Source organism: Equus quagga, chromosome 15, assembly GCF_021613505.1.
Source record: "Equus quagga isolate Etosha38 chromosome 15, UCLA_HA_Equagga_1.0, whole genome shotgun sequence".
NCBI classification, from domain to species: Eukaryota; Metazoa; Chordata; class Mammalia; order Perissodactyla; family Equidae; genus Equus; species Equus quagga.
This window is the reverse complement of record NC_060281.1, coordinates 8,677,471-8,696,743: the sequence shown is the minus strand read 5'-3', so window position 1 is coordinate 8,696,743 and position 19,273 is coordinate 8,677,471. Positions and strand designations below refer to the sequence as shown.

At 35.6% G+C, this 19,273-nt stretch overlaps 1 protein-coding gene across 1 annotated transcript in view; it reads right to left on the bottom strand.

Moving 5' to 3' along the window:
- The window catches only part of KHDRBS2 (KH RNA binding domain containing, signal transduction associated 2), a 515,709-nt gene that overhangs the window by 318,293 nt on the left and 178,143 nt on the right, over positions 1-19,273 (bottom strand). Inside the window, exon 3 of the mRNA XM_046641311.1 lies at positions 11,609-11,725. Within this exon, the coding sequence (XP_046497267.1) occupies positions 11,609-11,725 (117 nt within the window). The remainder of the gene's footprint in view (positions 1-11,608; positions 11,726-19,273) is intronic.

Below are 19,273 nucleotides of genomic sequence, written 5' to 3'. Positions count from 1 at the left end.
TTGGAGGAGGGGAGTTTTTTTTCTTTTTTTAACATGGATGACACAACAATGAAGAAAACCTTCAAATAACTTTTAAGATATGCCCAATTTATCTAACATCCTTCTTATGAAACTGTTTCACAAAATGTATCAAGTATTTTCTACCTGAATAAACCATGGCTATCATCTACTATAACGTCCAAAAAATTGTGAGTAAGTAACATTATGAGGAAGTAGAACTAGGTTCAGGAATTAACTTGTAACACCCACGCAATAGGCCCTGAAAGACAAACATTCTCCAGATTAATCATCTAAGGAAGTCTACCCTCAGTTACACAAAAGAGCTGAGCGGTTCATCTGCATTCAGTACCCACTAACACAGCACAGAGGAGAAAAGATCAGAAATCTAAGCAGCAAAGATAGAACAGAAGTGAGTATGGCATATTAGTAGACTTGTGGATTTTCATAATCAATCAATCTCCAGGATTTCTCCTAGTAACGCAATTATATGAGAGATGAAACTCATGGATTACAATGACATAGCTAAAATTCTATTAATATCATAGATATTTGCATTTTTTAATTTTTAAGTGTGTGTTCATTTGTAGATATAAAATACTTTACTAATAAATAAAATTCCTCGAACAAGAAAAAAACATATTATCTTTTCAAATAAGTCTTCTACCTTCCATTAGAGGAAAAGATTCCTCAGAATTCCAACAAAAAGATACACATTAAACTTAATGTCTGGGGTTTAATTTTACAATAGAGGAGAAGGGAAAAAAGAAGGCAAAATATTTTTGGAATAGTCACAAGAGATTCACCACTAAACTGTCAGAGCTGAGAGATGGGAGACCTGCTTTAACATCACATGCGAGGGAGGAAGTGAAGATTTTTAATATTGCCACTCTGGTGCAACAGCAATAAAACACGGATCTTGCAGCATCTGTGCAAAGTCAGATGTAATTCTTTGGTGAGTATTCCCTTAGAACAATATAATTTTCTAAAGTATCAACCCTAGAGTGTGCAATTCTTCAGAGAAGGTTAAATTTTCCTCTCAGTTATAGAGTCTTGAAAATGCCACTGCTAATTACATGAAAATATTAGACACTTCATGAATCAATTTGGTAGGACTATTTAAATTGATGCAGATGGCTTCATTTATCTAACAGATCTAATCTCTCTGACTAGGGAATCGTATCCTCCAGTTTGCTTCTGAACACTGGGATCTTAATTTAGGGCATTGCTAGAAAAACATTCTCCCAAATCTCAATTTAGAAGTGATTATTTGCAGAATGAAAAATGAATAACTAACAAAAGAGTCTTTCATAGAACTAGTAGATGTTACTAATGTCAAGCAAACCATACCAAAAATCAGAGAATAAACATACAATCAATATATTCGGAGTACTTTCTAACTTTCTAAAAAGTGCAAAATCTTGTGATAAATATATAATGAAAAAGATAATACACATGTTTTTGTGCTTTAACTTTTGATGAATACTTCCCAAATTCTCTATTCTGAAATCATATATCCATACGAAGAGTCATATCCATCCATATGAGTCTTGATAGTTTTATAGATAATATCCAAACCTGGAAACAATCTAAATTATCACGGAAAGAAGAATGGATAAACAAATTGCGAGCAGTCACACAACGGAAAACTTCTCAGTCATGTAAAAGAACAAACTACTGATAGATGCGATTACACAGATGAGCCTCCAAAGCATTACGTTAAGTGAAAGAATGAAGGAGCAGGGCTACATACTGTATAAATCAAGTCATTAAATTCTAGACAAAAGCTGACTGATGGCAACAGAAAGCAGATCAGTGGTCCCTAGTGGCCAGGGGTGGAGTGAGACCCAAAGGAAATTTGGGGGGGAGACAGAAATACCCTTTATCTTGATTGTGTGATACTAACATGGCTGTATGCATCTGTACACTTAGACATGGTAGATGTTCATATATGCAAGCTATACCCTAATAAAAGTGAGGCAAAAGAATCTAGTGATCTGGCCATGGTAGTTTTAATAAAACCAATGGTTAGAGGAAAAATATCTGCACTAAAATGACATTTTTGGCTTATAATTTTAGCAATAATGTATAGCAATATGGAAGAAATTCTCTATTACAGGTGCAGTTAAATGTACTGTGATTGATTTTCTATCCTATAAAACTATATAACAAGGAAGAAGTAAGGAAACCTCTCTCCTCCTAAACAGGAAACTCTGGGCTTTAGAGATAGGAAGAGACCCCAGAAGAGCCCATTGAATTATTTTAGCTTTAGAATTTCTTAAAGGTAGATAGGTGAATGGAAGAAAATTAAGAAAGACTCAAAAACATTCCACAAAAGCGCCAAATGAGAGAAATAAAATATATTTCAAAACATGCAAAACATACAAAAGAAAAAGGAAGCAGTAAGCCTACTACTGAGAAAGAGGAAGCAGCAAATAGCGGCATAAGCTTAGAAATGCGAACATTCCAATGAAGACATTCCAATTTCTCTAAATCAAGGGTCACATTTTATTCGCCTTTTCTTTTTTTTTAACCTCAGATTGATGCTAGACTTGTAGATGTTAGCAAACTATGTACCTCTGGAGTCCAAGTGATTTCTGATATTTAGACATTAAGGAAAAGTACATCGAAGTGTATTCTGTATTGACATTTGGTATGCTTGCTTCTGTGACCAGCTTCAGTGCTGGTAACAAGCAGTAATGGACAACTGGGGACAAGTCCCCAGAGAACGCCTTGTGAATGGTATCTCTGGAAGTGTACAAAACATCGTCCTGGCTACAAAAAGTCAAGTGTTGCAACCAGTTGTGTGCGTAGCAAAATATGCAAAACTTCATCTGTGGCCTGAGCATTCCAGGCTTTTTGACTTCACTCTGGGTGAACCAACACACACAGAAAGGAAAAGTGAACTCAGGAATGTTGCTATGCATTAGACTGAGGAGCTGGCGTCTTCTTTGTCTTTCTCCGGGCTCTCTGTAGCATCATTCACTATAACCAGAAAACAGAGTTCTCCACTTTTTAACAAGGGTTTCAAGAGCTCAAACAAATTTTCCAGTATTCATACCAACTCTACTCAGCTAAGAAATGACTCAGATATATATGTCTGATAAAACTACTATTCAACTTTGGAATGACTTGTGAAGTTAAATACCTAATAAAGAGAAAACACAATACTAAGTCAAATAAATATCACTGCTACTAATAAAATTCAGAATCGAAATTAGTGCTAATAATGCACTTGAATTAAGTGCAGGATTTTTCTCTTTAGCACTCCTACTCTGGGCCCATTATCCTCCTAACTGTATCTCCAAATTCCCCAAGCTGTGCTGGAACAAGGTGTCCAAGTTTCTCTTCAGAGAACATGGTTTATATTGAGGTCAAATTTCAACAACATAAAACAAGCATTTAACCACATCTTTCTAAAAATATAAAAATAACATTAACCTTTTCATTAAAGGCTCTTCTAGAAGATTAAATATCATTATTATTTGATTTTTTAGGTAATCATTCTCACTTTGGTCTGACACTAAAATTACCCACAAAATTAAAAATGTGTTATTTCTTACAAGGAGCAAATTAGAGTTATTTAAGAAATTTTGCTTTCTAATATACAATAATTTATTCATGTGTCTACTGAACCCATCTATTCATTTGACCTATTATATAAATCCAATATATTCAGTTGGTCTATTCACATGGGTCTATTGCTTTGCATTGGTTATTCGTATGAGTCTACTGGAATTTGGAATGTGTGGGCAAAGCAAAGATAGGCTCCAATTTAAAAAAATAAAGCAAATATTAATATCTAAATTATATATAATGAGGGGTCAGCCCGGTGGCATAGTGGTTAAGTTCCCATGCTCCACTTCAGCAGCCCAGGGTTCACTAGTTCAGATCCCAGGCGAGGACCTACACACCACTCATCAAGCCATCTGTGGCGGCAACCCACATACAAAATAGAGGAAGGTTGGAACAGCTGTTAGCTCAGGACTAATCCTCCTCAAGAAAAAAAATAAAGAGGAGGGAAGATTAGAAACACATGTTAAGCTCAGAGCAAATCTTCTTTATCAAAAAAAAAGAGGGACTGAGAAAGAAAACCATCCCCATCTTGATCTGGGCAGCACCTTCTGTCTGGTACATTCTACGTCCCCTTCTGGGATCCATCTCGCATCCCCTATAAATGCTGCAGCACTTGCTTTGTCAGATTGTAATAAAACTAAGAAGCCTCACAGAGAAATTAGAATTACCTACCCAATCAACCTTGAGTCTCGTGACATTAAACCAGACAGTCAAAGGTGTAAAGACCTTAAACCAGCTTTATGACTGGCATAATACTTTTTAAGTAGAACATTCTATTTTTGGTGTTTGGTCTCTCATACCAAGAAGAAATCTTTGAACTGCCTTTCTTGGAAGCCTTTTCCTTACTGGCAACTTGGAAGTGAAACTTTGACATGTGCTTCAAAAGGAGTTGCAAGTGAAAAAGCAAACAATCAAAACATCAAACACACAAAACCCCAGAAATTATCAAAGTCTATAGTCATTGCCATGACAGAGCAGTAGAAACACAAGAAGAGAACAAATCCAGTATTTGGAAAATTTCTAACAATGTTGAGAATCTTTTAATTTTATAAATAAAGTAGTAGGAATGTGTTTCCAGTTATCTAGTGTTGTATAACTAACCATATTGCTACCAACTAACTTAGTTGCCCAAAATAACAACCATTTTATTATTATTACTATATCTCTGGAGTCTGCAGGGGAAGGATGTAGAGCACACTGGATATAACTTGTTCTGAGATCTGAGTCTGGGGCCACAGATAGGAAAATTCAAGCAGCCTGTGATCACTCAAATGCTAGAGGCTGATAGCAACCTGGAGAGCCTTGCCTGAGTAGTGCCTGGACTGGGATGATTCAAAGGCTGGGCTCAGGTGGGACTTTCCACTGGTACCCCTACAAGCCCTCTCCATATAACTTTGGCTTCTTCCCAGAGGGCAGCCTCAGGCTTGTCAGAATCCTTGCAAGGCAGCTCAGAGCTCCAAGAGACAGCGTTCTTGCAAATGAGATAGCAGGTGCACTGCCTGTTCCAGCCTATCTCCTGGAATCACGAAGCCTCACCTCCTTTGTAGTCTCTGTTACAAGCAAGTCACAAAAACTATCCAGATTCAAGGGAAAGAGAATGATATCCTATTCATTTCTCCGTAAAAGAAATGCCAAAGAATTTGCAGCCATCTTTAGAACTGCCACAGGAGGCAGAATTTAAAATATTCCCAAGACATACCTGGCCCCTTTCTATAATGGTTATATCTCATTTGAATTTTCTGTGTAGTATTTTGAGGTGGACAGTACACCTCAAGACAAAAAAAGATAGGCCTTCCTCAGTAGTAGAAAAAAACACACCATATAATTTTGGTTTATAAAATGTGAAATGTCTAGAAATTTTTATGTCTTCATACATTGTATTTTTTTAATAGCTTAATAAAAATTTCCTGCAACACTGTGTGAGAGATCTAGATTCTGTGATTTCCTAATTTCACTCCTTGTGGGAAACAGGTTCAGTTCAAATAATGAGTGACAAGTGACAAAATAGAAAAACTACTATACTCGTAACATTAAAAAAATCTCTTTTGAGTACAGTCCTTGGTTTATGGCTGAGACAGAAGCTTATGAAGCACTGAGCCTAGATAGGCTTTTATTTTTTTCATTTCATTTATGGATTTTATTTTTTTTCATTCTAAGGTCAAAGCACACTACGGTGAATGACAAATTATTTACACATAAAAGGGTTGAAAATGCTAAAGTGAAAAATTATTTCTCACTAATATCATGATATATTTCACTCTTCAAATCAAACCCGAAGTCCAAATATATCATAGGTTGAAATACCCTTGTATTGGTTCACCATTGAAACACGGGTTTCATCGTGTCCCCACAAGACATATATTTCTAATGCAGTGTCCCTTATTACAGGTGATGCTGTTCAGGTGGGACCTTTTAGCCTGTTACTCTAACTTCTCAGAGTTCAGATCACAGAAACAGGAGAGAAAGTAAAAAATAAAATCCCGTCTATCTGTAATTTTTGAGATGCTCCTTGTCTTTCAGGGACTCAAGTGATATTTAAGCAAAGCATTATGCTTACTCCTTTGTCTCTGGAAGTCAAGATGGGCCACGCATTCTTTTCTGCACACGGGAAGCTGAGAAAGAAATATTGATCTACTGTCCAGTTTATTAGGGGCACAGCTAAAATTAAAATCAGAGTGGCTGGGTCTGGACTCTTGATTTTACGGGACTACAAGTTGCTTTTGTTGTTGGAGATATTAAAAAATTGAAACAAGAGTCTATATAACTAGTCCCAGCCTGACTGACAGGCAGTGAGCCTGACCTCGCGCCTTCAGGACTGGAGAGGCTACTGCGTTGTTTGAAGTGAGGCAGAGCCCCAAAGCCAAAGGAGAGAAGGAGGACTGGCACGGGTTCATGCCCACATTGCCCACCAGGTGGCCGCATCACTTTGAAGGGTTTTAGTTGATTTCATTGTTGATGAAAATCAACCTTGCCATGAAATCAGAAAGGATTTACTAAAGTAGCCATAACCAAATACAGAAGATACAGGCTAAAGAGAAACTGCACTTGATATTAGCACATCAAAGAGAGAAGGCTTGCTTTGAGATTTATCACACATTTTCAAATAAAACTCCACCAAACAGCACTTTACTTGTAACCTATAATCACTTGCATGTTTTAAGACCACGTTCCATAATCCCAACCAAGCTTACTAATATAAATGCCAAAATGCCTTTCAATGCAACACAATTTATTTGCAATATAGCCATTTGTGGTTTCCATGTAAGCACAACAGATCGGTAGGCAAGAAATGTGCCTTCATACTTTCCAGCTGTTTCCTCTCTGATCTGGGTGTGCTCACCCCCTGTCTGATTTTCTCTAAACTCTCTAACCTTTCTTCTTGGAGATAATATGTTTATTCCTCACTCTTTTCAAAGATAGGTCCATAGAACCACTGCTTGCCTTGTATAATCTCTGCCATCAGCTTCTCTAAAAATAGCAACACTCCCTCTGAAGCTACAGTAAGTTACCCCTGAAGATTGCTCAGACGCAAGTGCTGGGGAAGCTGGCAGCTGTGTGGTTATTTAGAACCAACTGGCCATATGGTGTAGAAAGGACTTAGACTTTAAAGAAATTTCTGAACTGCCAGTTAATTTCCTGATGTATTTTGAAACATTGAAAACGTATCGTATATTTTACCTTCCAGATTTCTCTACGTATACCTTTTACCATCACAGCTGAAGATAGCTTCTGTTCAAGCGTTCCTGGATGGTTTTAGGTAGAACGTAGTTTACATATTTTGGGATCTGACCAATACAGGCATGAAATCATGAAGATAAGGTAGGATTTTGCTACTGGTGTTACCTTGGATTACTACACTTTATTTGGTTTTGGCTTTGATTTTCTTTGTTTACAGAGTTATTGGCTAGTTATAACTAAACAGAAAGGAATGTTTCCCTACCACCGTCAAAAACAAAATAACGCAAATAAAAACATTAAACTTGTTAGAATCTTCTTACTATGCTAGACCACTAGAACTATTTTCTCTATTACGTAGTAAATTTTATAATGATCTTACAAAAAATTAATACTTTTATAAGGATTAGAAGTCTTATCATATCTATAAAAACAAAACTAAATGAGTTTATCATTCTTTCCACCTACTAATTCAAATCATTGGTCATTTCGTAGACTTTTTTTAAAAAAAGTGCTAAACAGATCAGGACATTTAATTAAACTACAAGCTTTGTGAGGGCTTGAATCATGTCTAATTCTTATTTCCTAAACAGCATAATATTTAATCTACTGCTGAGCACATAGCAGATGTGTAAGAAATAATTTTCATATTTTATCCTGACTTAAACAACTATCTGGGTATCTCCTTTCAGCATGAGGTAAAGATCAAGGTTAAGGCGTCCATTGTGAAGCACCTTAGCAGCAGCCCTAAAACAGAAAAACAATCTGTTATTTCTTAGAAAGGGGAGGCAAGCCGGTAATTGCAAACCAGGCTATTAAACACGTTTGTCTGCAAAGGCGGCTGACTACGGGACTGCAGAGCAGGCTGCTGACCCAGGCTTTGCCTGCAGGTGCACAAGGAGTGCTAAGTAATGCTTCAGTCGTTTATTTATTTTTTCATTGAATAGAATGTGCAAAACAGACTTGCCGTTGTGCACTGATCTCCTTAACGCCTGCTGATATCAACCTTAAATCAACACAACTAACCTTTGTAGGCTTGAGCTACCAAGCACCCTTCAATGGAATACGGGCTGTTTTCCATTTCTTCTTTCAATGAGATTTGCTTCTGAGCAAACATAAGGCAAAAAGAGAAGCTATCCCTACATCTTGAGACTGCACAGCTCATATTGTAGTCACCGAAGCCCTAAAAGTCAGCAAAGGAATCTCGCTCAATCTTTCAGCCTCTCTGTCTTACTCTTTCAATCTTTGGGTTTATTCTCTCTCTCTCTCTCTGTTTGTATATGTGTTAATATGTCCTTCATATATAGATAAGTATATACCTGTATATGTAGGTACATACATACCATACACACATACCATATGTAGGTAATACCTTTTATGTATGTAAATATATAATATATGTATTTCATTCATATATATACATATACATATATGAGTGTGTATATACACATACATACATACAAATATACATATATTTATATGTTTCTATGTGTGTTTGGACATATTAAGTTTCAATGTCTATTAGACATCCACATGGACATGTTGATTAGGTAGTGAAATATGTAACTCTAGAACCTAAGGGAGAGATTGGGGGCTAGACATACACATTTTGGGTTCTGAAGCACACAGATGGTATGAGTTCACGAAGGAAAGAAAGAAGTCTGAAGATTCTGGAACAGGAAGGATCCAATCACAAGGACTGAGCAGGAGGAGAACAGAAAATGGATGAGAATGACTGATCCCAAATACACAAATAACATTTTCAGCTTGCTATAAAGGTGAGCAAAGAAATCAGGTCACAGCTAAACGGGAATAAATATAAACAAAGCTATGGCTACAGCACCATAATAGTTAGAGATATACATATGGTTACAGAGAAAGATACAGATCCTCCCTCAGAGTCATCACACCTGGCATTCTCTCTTGATTCTGGCTTTTCTATGGTTGGTTCCTTTTTATTATCCAGCGTTCTACGTGATCATTGTATCAAATTATTGCTCCCACCACCATTAACCTCTTTTCCCTTCCTCTGTTTTATTTTAATCCATAATAGTTATCCATGCCTGAAAGCACAAAATCTATTTATTCACCTTTTTATTGTCTGTCTTTATCATTGGAATGTAAACTCCAGAAGAGGAAAAATTTTTGTCCTATTCATTACTGTGAACTAGAACTATGAATGACATACAGTGTGTCCAATAAATAATGCCGCAATTGTGCATGAGTATGTGCTTGCGTGGCTGTATATACACATACACACATATATGCTTCCATTGAAGAATCAGATGAGTTTTATTCATTTGTTAGAATAAAATCTTGCTTCCTATTCAGGTCACGTTACAGAAAGGCAAAATAGCCGCTTAGTAGTAAATAACACACTAGGAATTTATTTTGACTTTAATCAACTGTTCACCAAGGTAAATTTTTTCATATCCATGTCTGTGGTTTTATTTCAGCTGTGTGTCTTAACTCAGCAGTTAAGGTCTTATCTAGATCCTAAAAAATGTATTTTGTAGTGCAATACATTATTATCACTGTTGTTAAACATTTTCATTTTCTTCCATTTTATAAAGGAACAATGAAAATGCTCAAAGCATAGACAAACATGATGGCTCACTCAAAAAGTAATCAATGAGAAACAGGGTTTTAAGTAACAGGTAATATCAGTAAATTAAACCAAATGAAAACTTAACAGAAGCAAATTTGCTTCCCAGTAGATTTCAAATACTTATGCTGATACCTAACATGCTCACAGGGAAAAAGGAATCCAATTTAAAACTTTATGAACAGGAAAAAAATGCCCAAATATATGAGAATGAAAAATACCCATCTGCTTTAAAGACATGGAGAGACTACACAGAGGCTCTGGGTGTGCAAAGCTGACGAGGACATTTCTCTGGTCTGTGGAAGCTTACAGTTTAATGAGACAAACAGCAAACTTCAATAAAATATGTTAAGTGATAAGAGAGAGTTTAGCCTATTACAGAAGTTCAGAAAAGCCCTGCGAGGGAGATGATACCTGATATAAATCTTAAAGAATGTGTAAAAGTATAAAAGCACACAATAAGAAGTTTACATTATAAGACTATGAGATATTAAAGAACATATGAAAGCATGGACACAGATTATTATATATCATTTTCTCCTCCTATATACAGAAAATCAAAACTGGTTTGTGACAGAGGGAAAAAGCTTATCTCATGACTAGATATTGGTGTTACCACCTCTTAAATACTTTTATTCTTTGTCCTAAATGTTCTCAGAAAAACTGGAGGCAGGAGATTAGCAAGAAGGTAGTCATTTCTGAAATTATACACAGTATAGAGTAACCAAAAGTTACCCAAAATAGAAGACTAGTAAAAATCATACCATTTGCAATTTATAGAATTGACTGTCAAATCCATTCTAAAACAGCACCCATACATAGATTTACTACAATTAAGACAAAATATTTAGTGGATTAAACACTCACCAGTTCAGTGACATTTCTCTCTAACTGTATCCATTTAAGACGTCATATTAATAGTTCAAATACAGAAATCCTAAGCAATTTTGTAAGTAATTCCTATAGTCAGAAACACATGTTTGAGTATTTTATTTTCCATGGCAACATATGAAATCAGAAAAGAATGGCCTGGTCAAATGATACCAGCATAACATATCCACCCTTCCCAATGAATTTGAAAAGATCCTTCTTGAATAAATCTCGACAAATAGTTATTATTTTTCCAAAACATTGAATTCTAACACATATAAAATTGCTATGACTTTACAAAATGGGAAAATGATATCATTCAGATGTGAAATAAATCATTTCAGACATCCAAGTTGATGTATTTCTTAGCTTATTGTTCTTCTAGGGTCAGGTGAGTTGCCTAATAGCACTGAAACATTTCAAAAATAAGTGGAATCCTCCTAGATTTGCAGATAAGTATTTGAAATTGCTTCACATAAGAGGCTCAAAGTGAAATAGAGCAGAGAGAGAAAATGAAAGAATGACACAATGGATGTGATTAGATGATATAGTTGAAGGAGGAAAAGGGATCCAGCCAGGGAATTACAGAAAATGAACACGGACATAAAGAAACATCCTACAGAGGACACAGAAAAGGTGGGAAGAGTTGACAAGAATCTACAGAAAGGACTAAAGAAAAAAAATAAAGAATGTTCTGGAGAAAAAAAAGACCAATAATTGATTTCTAGGAAAATAAAGGAGACATCAGAAAGTGTAAGAGTGGTCCCAGAAGATGACAATCAAAGGAAATAACAGGAGAACAGTTCAGATGGGCGTGTAAACTTGGCCCTCAGTGCTCCAGGTAACCTCCTGGATGTGTTAAACAACAAATTCAGAGTTCAGTACCTTCGCTTTATCTCTCATTGATCCTTTGCCCAGGATAGACATTTTAGCACCTGTTTCTTCCTGTAGCCTCTTCAAGGAGTTTCCTCTTGGTCCAAGCAATTTCCCCACAAAATTGAACTAGGAAACAAAATCAATAGAATGTCTGTTTTAAAGTAGAGAAAAGGAATAATTTACACCAAGAGTAACTGATGGGTCATGAGTTTTTCAAACTTTACCATGGAGAAGAGAGTCACACCATTCACACACACAGACATGCACACATGCGATACCATTTCAGACCTCTAACCTAGGATCCATTATAAAAAGGATGCCTCTTCCTAAGGAAATGCCAAAATCAGTAATATGTTGAACATATCATTTACCTATATAATCAAATAAATAAATCACTTATTTAGGTAAGAATTAGGGATAAGCACTATGGTTTACACAATTTCTAAAGGCTTTTCCTCACAAAATATTGAAATAAAATATGATTTTAACACGTCTATTCACCTTCAAAACTGCAAAAGTTAATATTTTAAGTTGATTTTTAAAATAAAATTTAATACTCATACTTGTTAAGCATGGTCTGTGCCCATAACATTCTATCCCAAATTTCATGTTAGGAATAAAGAGATTCAATTATTCTCCAATCTTACATTGTCTATGTTAAAAGAGCTGTTCTTAGGATCAGCAAATAAAACACGCCAACACATACAAAAAAGTTTCAAACACTACAGATAGAGAATATATACCAAACAATGTGTCTAACTGAGAAATTCTGGGGCGAGGGGTGTCTATCCAATTTATTCATTCTGAAACATGGTTAAAAGCAGGTGAACTAAGAGCAGTTATCATAGTATGTTGTCAGCTACCAAAAGGAACACTATCAAACCAAACGATTCAGATAATCATTCACTGATTAACTTAAAAATACAAAGGGCTTAGAATGCACCAAAAACTATGTTGGACACATGAAGGACAAAGGTAAATAAATTAACTGCCTTAGAAATCAGAGTTTTTCTTTTTTTAATCCATGGTCCCACAGTAAGAAATACACCACACGCAATGGTAAAAGACTAAATGCTTTTCCCCTAAATCCGGACAAAGTCAAGGATGTCTGCTCTCATCATCTATTCAATATTGTACTGGAGTCTGGATAGTCGCATTTTTAGACAAATAGATAAATGGAACACTATAAAGTTCAGAAAGACTACAATTAGATGGTCAATTGATTTTCAACAAAAGTACTAAGGTGATAACTCTTTTCTTTTTATTTTACTGCAGCAAGATTAGTTTATAACATATACATTTCAGGCGAAAGGTGATAAAATTAGAAAAGTAAAGTCTTCAACAAATGATGCGGGAAAAATTAGATATTCATATGCAAAAAACAAAATGAACACCAAAAAAACCCCGTTTACATCCTATCTCACATTCAGGCAAAACTTATTTGGAGATCTATCACAGATATAAACATAAGAGAGTAAAATTATGAAGATTCGAGGAAGGAAACTACAAGAACGCCTTTGCAAACTTAAGCTGGGAATGGTTACTTAACTAGGAAGCCAAGAACACTCACTGAAACTTTTTCTGATCCAAAAACCATTAAGAAATGGAACAGACAAGTCACAGACTGGGAGGAAAAACTCCCCATGCATATGAGTGGAAAATGACCAGTATCTAGAATCTATAAAGAAGTCCATCAAGTCAATATTTAAACATACAAATGCACATCAGATTGGTAAAACTAAAAGAAAGACTAAACGTTGACGAGGATGTGGCACTACTGGGGCAATCACCATTGTCAATTTGAAAGGATACAACTACTTTGGAAAGAAGATGGGCAATTATTTATGAAGTTAAACATGGAGATCCACTATGACTCAGCAATTCTACACATAAGTATTTAACCAAGAGAAATAAAAGCATATGTTCACAAAGTGACTTACACAAGAATGTCCAATAATTTACACAATAAATGTTCATGACATTTTATTCATAATCATTAAACTAGAAATGAACCAATGCCCATCCAAGGAGAAGAGATTAACAAGTTTATATATAAATAGAAAATAATTAGTCACTGATTGACATAACAGCATGGATGTATCTTACACACAATTATGTTAAGTGAAAATAGCCGGATATGAAAGAGTACAGCATGTTAGAGTGTATTAATACAAAATTCTAGAGGCAAAAACAATATATGGTGTTAGCATTCATAAGAGTTATTGCCTGTTGAGAACAGAAGGCTGAGGTTGGACTGGCTGGAAAATGACATGAAGAAATCACCTGGGATGATAGAACTGTCTTGTATTTTGCTGACAGTACAGGTTTATTTTGTCAAAACTCATCAAGCTGCACACTAGCTCATACAAATATTTAACAAATAATAGCATAATGAAATGTCCTATAAAAAAATACTACTCCTTGGAGGTTTATAAAGGACTCCCACTAGACTTTTAAAAAAATATATCATTGCAAGCTATGCAAATGTTGGAGGAGGTCACTGAGAGGATGTGACTGCTGGCTGACCTGCAAACTGGACCTGGGCAATCAGAGGCTCCTCACACCCTCCGCAGTCCTTGGAACTTACATTCTACCCACTGTTCCAGCACTAGGAGTCACTTCAAGGACGCAGCCTTGAGAGAATAAGGTTTTGTTGAGACCATCTGGACCGTATGCATGACTGAACACCGGTAAGGCCTTGATAGAAACTTTTAAGATTTTGGCAGTCAGGTGCAGAGATTACTCATCTCGCAGCGCCCAAGACAAACCTCATTTATAAGTTCCTTTGCTTCTTAAACCCGCCATCCACCCATCTGGGGTGGTCTGCCTCCTTCTTCAGTTTTTCCCTGCCCTCCTTCTTCAGGGACCAGTTTCAAATTTCACCCAAGGAACTCCCAACAGCAAACTATTCAGAGAAAGAAATGTGGAAATATCCCCCAACTCACTTAGCAGGCTAGTATAACCTTGACAGCAAAACCGAATCAGAAAAGGAAATTCACAGACCAAATCCACTCATGAAACAAAACCCACTCAACAAAATAGTGGCATCACCAAGGCCTGCTGTCTATACAGAAAACACACGATTGAGTTGTGATTGTCATAGGCACATGGGTAGTTTAAGATTTATAACCCCTAACTGTAATTCACCTATTAACAATGGAGGAAAAAAGCCTACTATTTTATTTGAACAGAAAGATAATTTGATACAATTCAAATTCAATCATTATGAAAACTCACATCATGCAAAAAATGAAGGAAACTTCCTTAACCCAATAGTTTGTACTCAAAACTAATAAGAATACAATACTAAAGTGAAATAATACCCAAAAACAAGGTAAAGATGCACATTCTGGATCTTTTACTAAACACTGAAAATTCAAACCACTGAGTAACATAAATGTTATAAATATCAGAAAGTAAGAAACAAAATATCATTCATAGTTTATATAATTATACACATAAAAACCTTAAAATAATTTCAGAAAAATTCTTGGAATTAGTGAAAGAGTTTAGTAAAGATGTTTTATACAAAATCAATATAAAAAATCAATTGTGCTTTTGCATAACCAGCAACATATAATTAGTAAATGTTTTCTTAAAAAGAGATAGCATTTTTGACAGCAGTAAAAAAAAAAAAAACAGATTTTCTAAGAATAAATTTAATTCTGTACTGTCAAAACCTTTACAGAGAACATATAAAATGCATTAATGAAACCATAAAATAGATATAAAGAGACAGATGTTCATGAACAGGGAGACTCAATGCTATACAGATATCTGGTATTTTCAGTTACATCTATGGATTCTATGCAATTCTAATTACAATCACAACAGGATTTGGATCAATTTACCAACTGGTCCTAAAATTTGTATGAAAAGGTGAAAGTCTAAGAATAGCCAAAACATCCAAAAGCAGAAGAATAAGTTGAGGGCCATTCCTATCACATACAAAGATCTATTATAAAGCTATATTAATTATGATAGTGGGAAACATGGAGGCCTGGGGCACAGAAAATATACTAGTGGAATCCAGAACCCAGAAACAGACTCATGCTTATGTTAAAACGATATAGGATACAGGGGGCATTACAGATCACTGAGACAGAATGATGGTCCCCTAAAGACGTCCATGTCCTAATACCCAGGATCTGTAAATATATCACCCTGGAAAAGGGACTTTGCACATGTGATTAAATTAGGAATCTCATATAAGGATATTATCCAGATGTGCTGAATGTTCTTATAAGTGAAAGAAGGAGCAGCAGAGGCAGAGGTTGGAGTGACGCAATTGCTGGCTTTGAAGATGGAAGGAGGCCATGAGCCAAAGAACAAGGGCAGCTTCTAGAGGCTGGAAAAGTCAAGGAACAGATTCTCCTCTAGAGCCTCTGGAAGGAATGCAGGCTTACCAACATCCTCACTTTAGCCCATAAGAACCATTTCAGAATTCTGACCACCATAACTGTAAGATAACAAATTTGTCGCTTTAAGCCACCAAGTTTGTGGTAACTGTTACAGCAACAGTAGGAAACTAATAAACTAAGGAAAGAAGGAACTACCTAATACAGGGCATAATTGGCTCTCCATAGTAAGACAAATGAAACTGCTTCCTACACCATAACAATAAATAAATAAATATATATAGACTTAAGTATGAAAGGAAGAATTTTAGAATTTCTAAGAGAAAAACAGAGAGAGATAATACCTCAGAATTCTAAAACAAGACAAAAATATGCTAACAGCAAAATAAAAGTTGGATTCAAATGAGAAATATCTGTTACTAAAATACACCACAAAGAAAGTGAAAACATAAGTCACAAGTTTGGAGGCTATTTATGTCACACATTACCGATAGAGCATTAGTTTATAAAAATAAGTATAAATCTGTAAGGCAAAGACGAGAAATTTAATAGATAAATAAAATTATGAATATGTCACTGAAGAAGGAACAGAATGGCAAAAGAAAAAAGCATGAAAATTTCAACATCATTAGAATTTAAACAAAAGTCAAATTAAGAGCACAATGAGATATCATTTTACACATGCTATGATGGTAGGAATGAAGAAGTCAGAAACCACACATTGACTAGAATGTGGAGCCACAGAGACTCATATACTCTGCTTGCAGGAATGCAGATAGATACAATCATTTGGGCATTGTCTTGTAAATCTGTAAATGCATTTAACCTATGTCTCAGGAATCCCATCCTAGGCATATTCTCAGAGAAATCTCAGCACATGTACAAGAATATTCAAAGTCTCAATGCTTGTAAAAAGCAAAAGCAATAGGGGAGAAACCATCAATTCAAAAATGGTGTGCTATCAACTGATACCATACCAACACTTGTCATATGTCTCAGACATGCTTCCCAGATCCCTTTCCACATATGCTTCTTTTAATTTTGGATATTCTCAATGACAGGAAGTTGCATGAGATTTGGAATGTGGGCCTGATTGGAGTCATTATTCTTGGCAGCTCATGGTGGTCAGACATGGCTGCTTTACTGACCTCTACGTGAGCTCCCACTCCGCAGATAAGGAAGTTCCACAGACCTCTCCACAACCTCCCAATTCTAGGTCCTGGCAGGCTTCAGGCTCAGATATTCACTGCTCATGGGTGGCAGCTTTCCTAAGGTTCCTTCCCCATCTCTTCCAATAGTCATTTTAGTCCCAAACTATCGATTATAACTATTATAAGGGAAATGGATTCTATTTTCCTGTCAGAACCATCACTGGTACAACTGAATAAGTAAATTGTGACATAGCCATAATGGAATATTATACAACAGTGAACATAACTTACCCAAATATATATGAAGTCTCATGAACAAATGGTAGAAATAAAATTTTGAGAAATTCAAGCTCTAGACATATGACACTCTCTTATAAAACTCAACAGGAAAAATTAGATAATATTTTACTTCTGAATATATGCATAAGTAGTAAATCTAATCCTCAAATAATGTGTAATAATAAACACAAAATTCAAGGTCTTGGTAACCTCTGGGAACAAACAGTATGTAATGTTATCAAAGGGAAACACACAGGTAGTGTCAAAGTAATAGGTAATATTTCAGACTTTAACTTAGGGGTTCATGAGTATTCATTCTATCTTATTTTACATTCTACATGAAAATTAGATATATTCTGCAAATGCATTACATAATATTATGTAATATTACATAACGTTTAAAAAAAATCAAATAGAACAATTCCGGTTGAGTAAAATTTGACTGAACTTCTCTTTAATGCTCTGGTATAGACCCTCCTGCCCCATTACTGGTATTAGTGAAACAGCGAATACACAAACACCAAAGCACTCAAAATGAGGTCTTCACTGGGAATGCTTATGATTCTGAAAGGAAGAGATGGCATTTTACGCATTCCTGGCTGAGGACAGGTTATTGACAAAATATATACATGGTCTCTACTCGCAGAAGATTCTGCTCTCTGCCTTGATTATGGTGACTTTTTCCAACACTTCTATTTCAACACACTAGCTTTATTTCTAGCCAATGACCAGCTTGAAAGCAAATTGTCTTGAAGCTGTAAGAGAGACAGCCACTTGATTCTTTCACAAACTCTGTCTTTTGAAAAAGAACACAAAAGTCCAACAGAATGATGTTGTATAATCAGAGAAATCACAAAATGATGGAAAGTATCTTTTAAGAGTAACATTAATTATATAACATTATTTTAAGCAAAGAGTCCTTCTTTTAATGTGTTTTTGAAATTTATAAATGTCCAATCTACCATTTGTTTTTGGTAAGAAGTATTTATTTATCATAGTTAAAGAATGCTTCTGCGATTTTCTCTCTTCTCTAATAGTTTTTGGACCCAGCACTGAGGAATGGCTCAGAGGACTTTTTTTCCAACTATTATTTGGAGGGGTAAAATGCCCCAACATCAGTGAATAAGTAGACCATAATGCTCAAGACCAAGGTTCTGTAGCCAGATTGCACAGGTCTGTAAATTCACTAGCTGTATAAATTTGCCTCTATTACTTAACTTCCCCTAAGCTTCATTTTTCTTATCCGTAAAATGGAAAGGATAGAGATAATAATACACGTATAACAAGTTCTCAATAAATGTGAGTTCTTATTATTACATGATTATTATTGTTTCAGTAGATTGTAATAGTACCTGACATGTATAGTGAAGTCTGACATTGGTAACCCTTCTTTTTTTGTTTTTATGCTTTTAATTTTTTTGTATTTATTACACATTATTATTATTATTGGCTACTATTACTTGCTAAAATAAACATTTTTTGAAGGCTCACCGTGTGCCAGGCACTGTACTATGTTCTCTGTCTGGATGATCTCACAGCAAGTGTGTGTGTGGTGGTGAGAAGAAGTGTTTACCAAGCCCGTTCACCGATGGCTGCCTCCACTGTAAAGGATGGCGCTTCCATTCAAATGCCCACAAGGAACACTGCCAGCCTTTCTTTCTCCCCCTTCCTGGCTCCTCAAGAGGACTTTCTTTCATGAAGGACTGGACATCGTTTCTGTTTGAGGTTTTGAATCATCATACATAATCATGAAGCTGGTTACACACTTTTGATGTCATGCTTAGTTTCTGGAAATTTACTTTGAAATAAATTCTGAAAACAGCCAATACAAAAGCTGTTCTAACAAGACAGTTTTTTCCTCTGCTTTCATCCCATATTCAGTACCA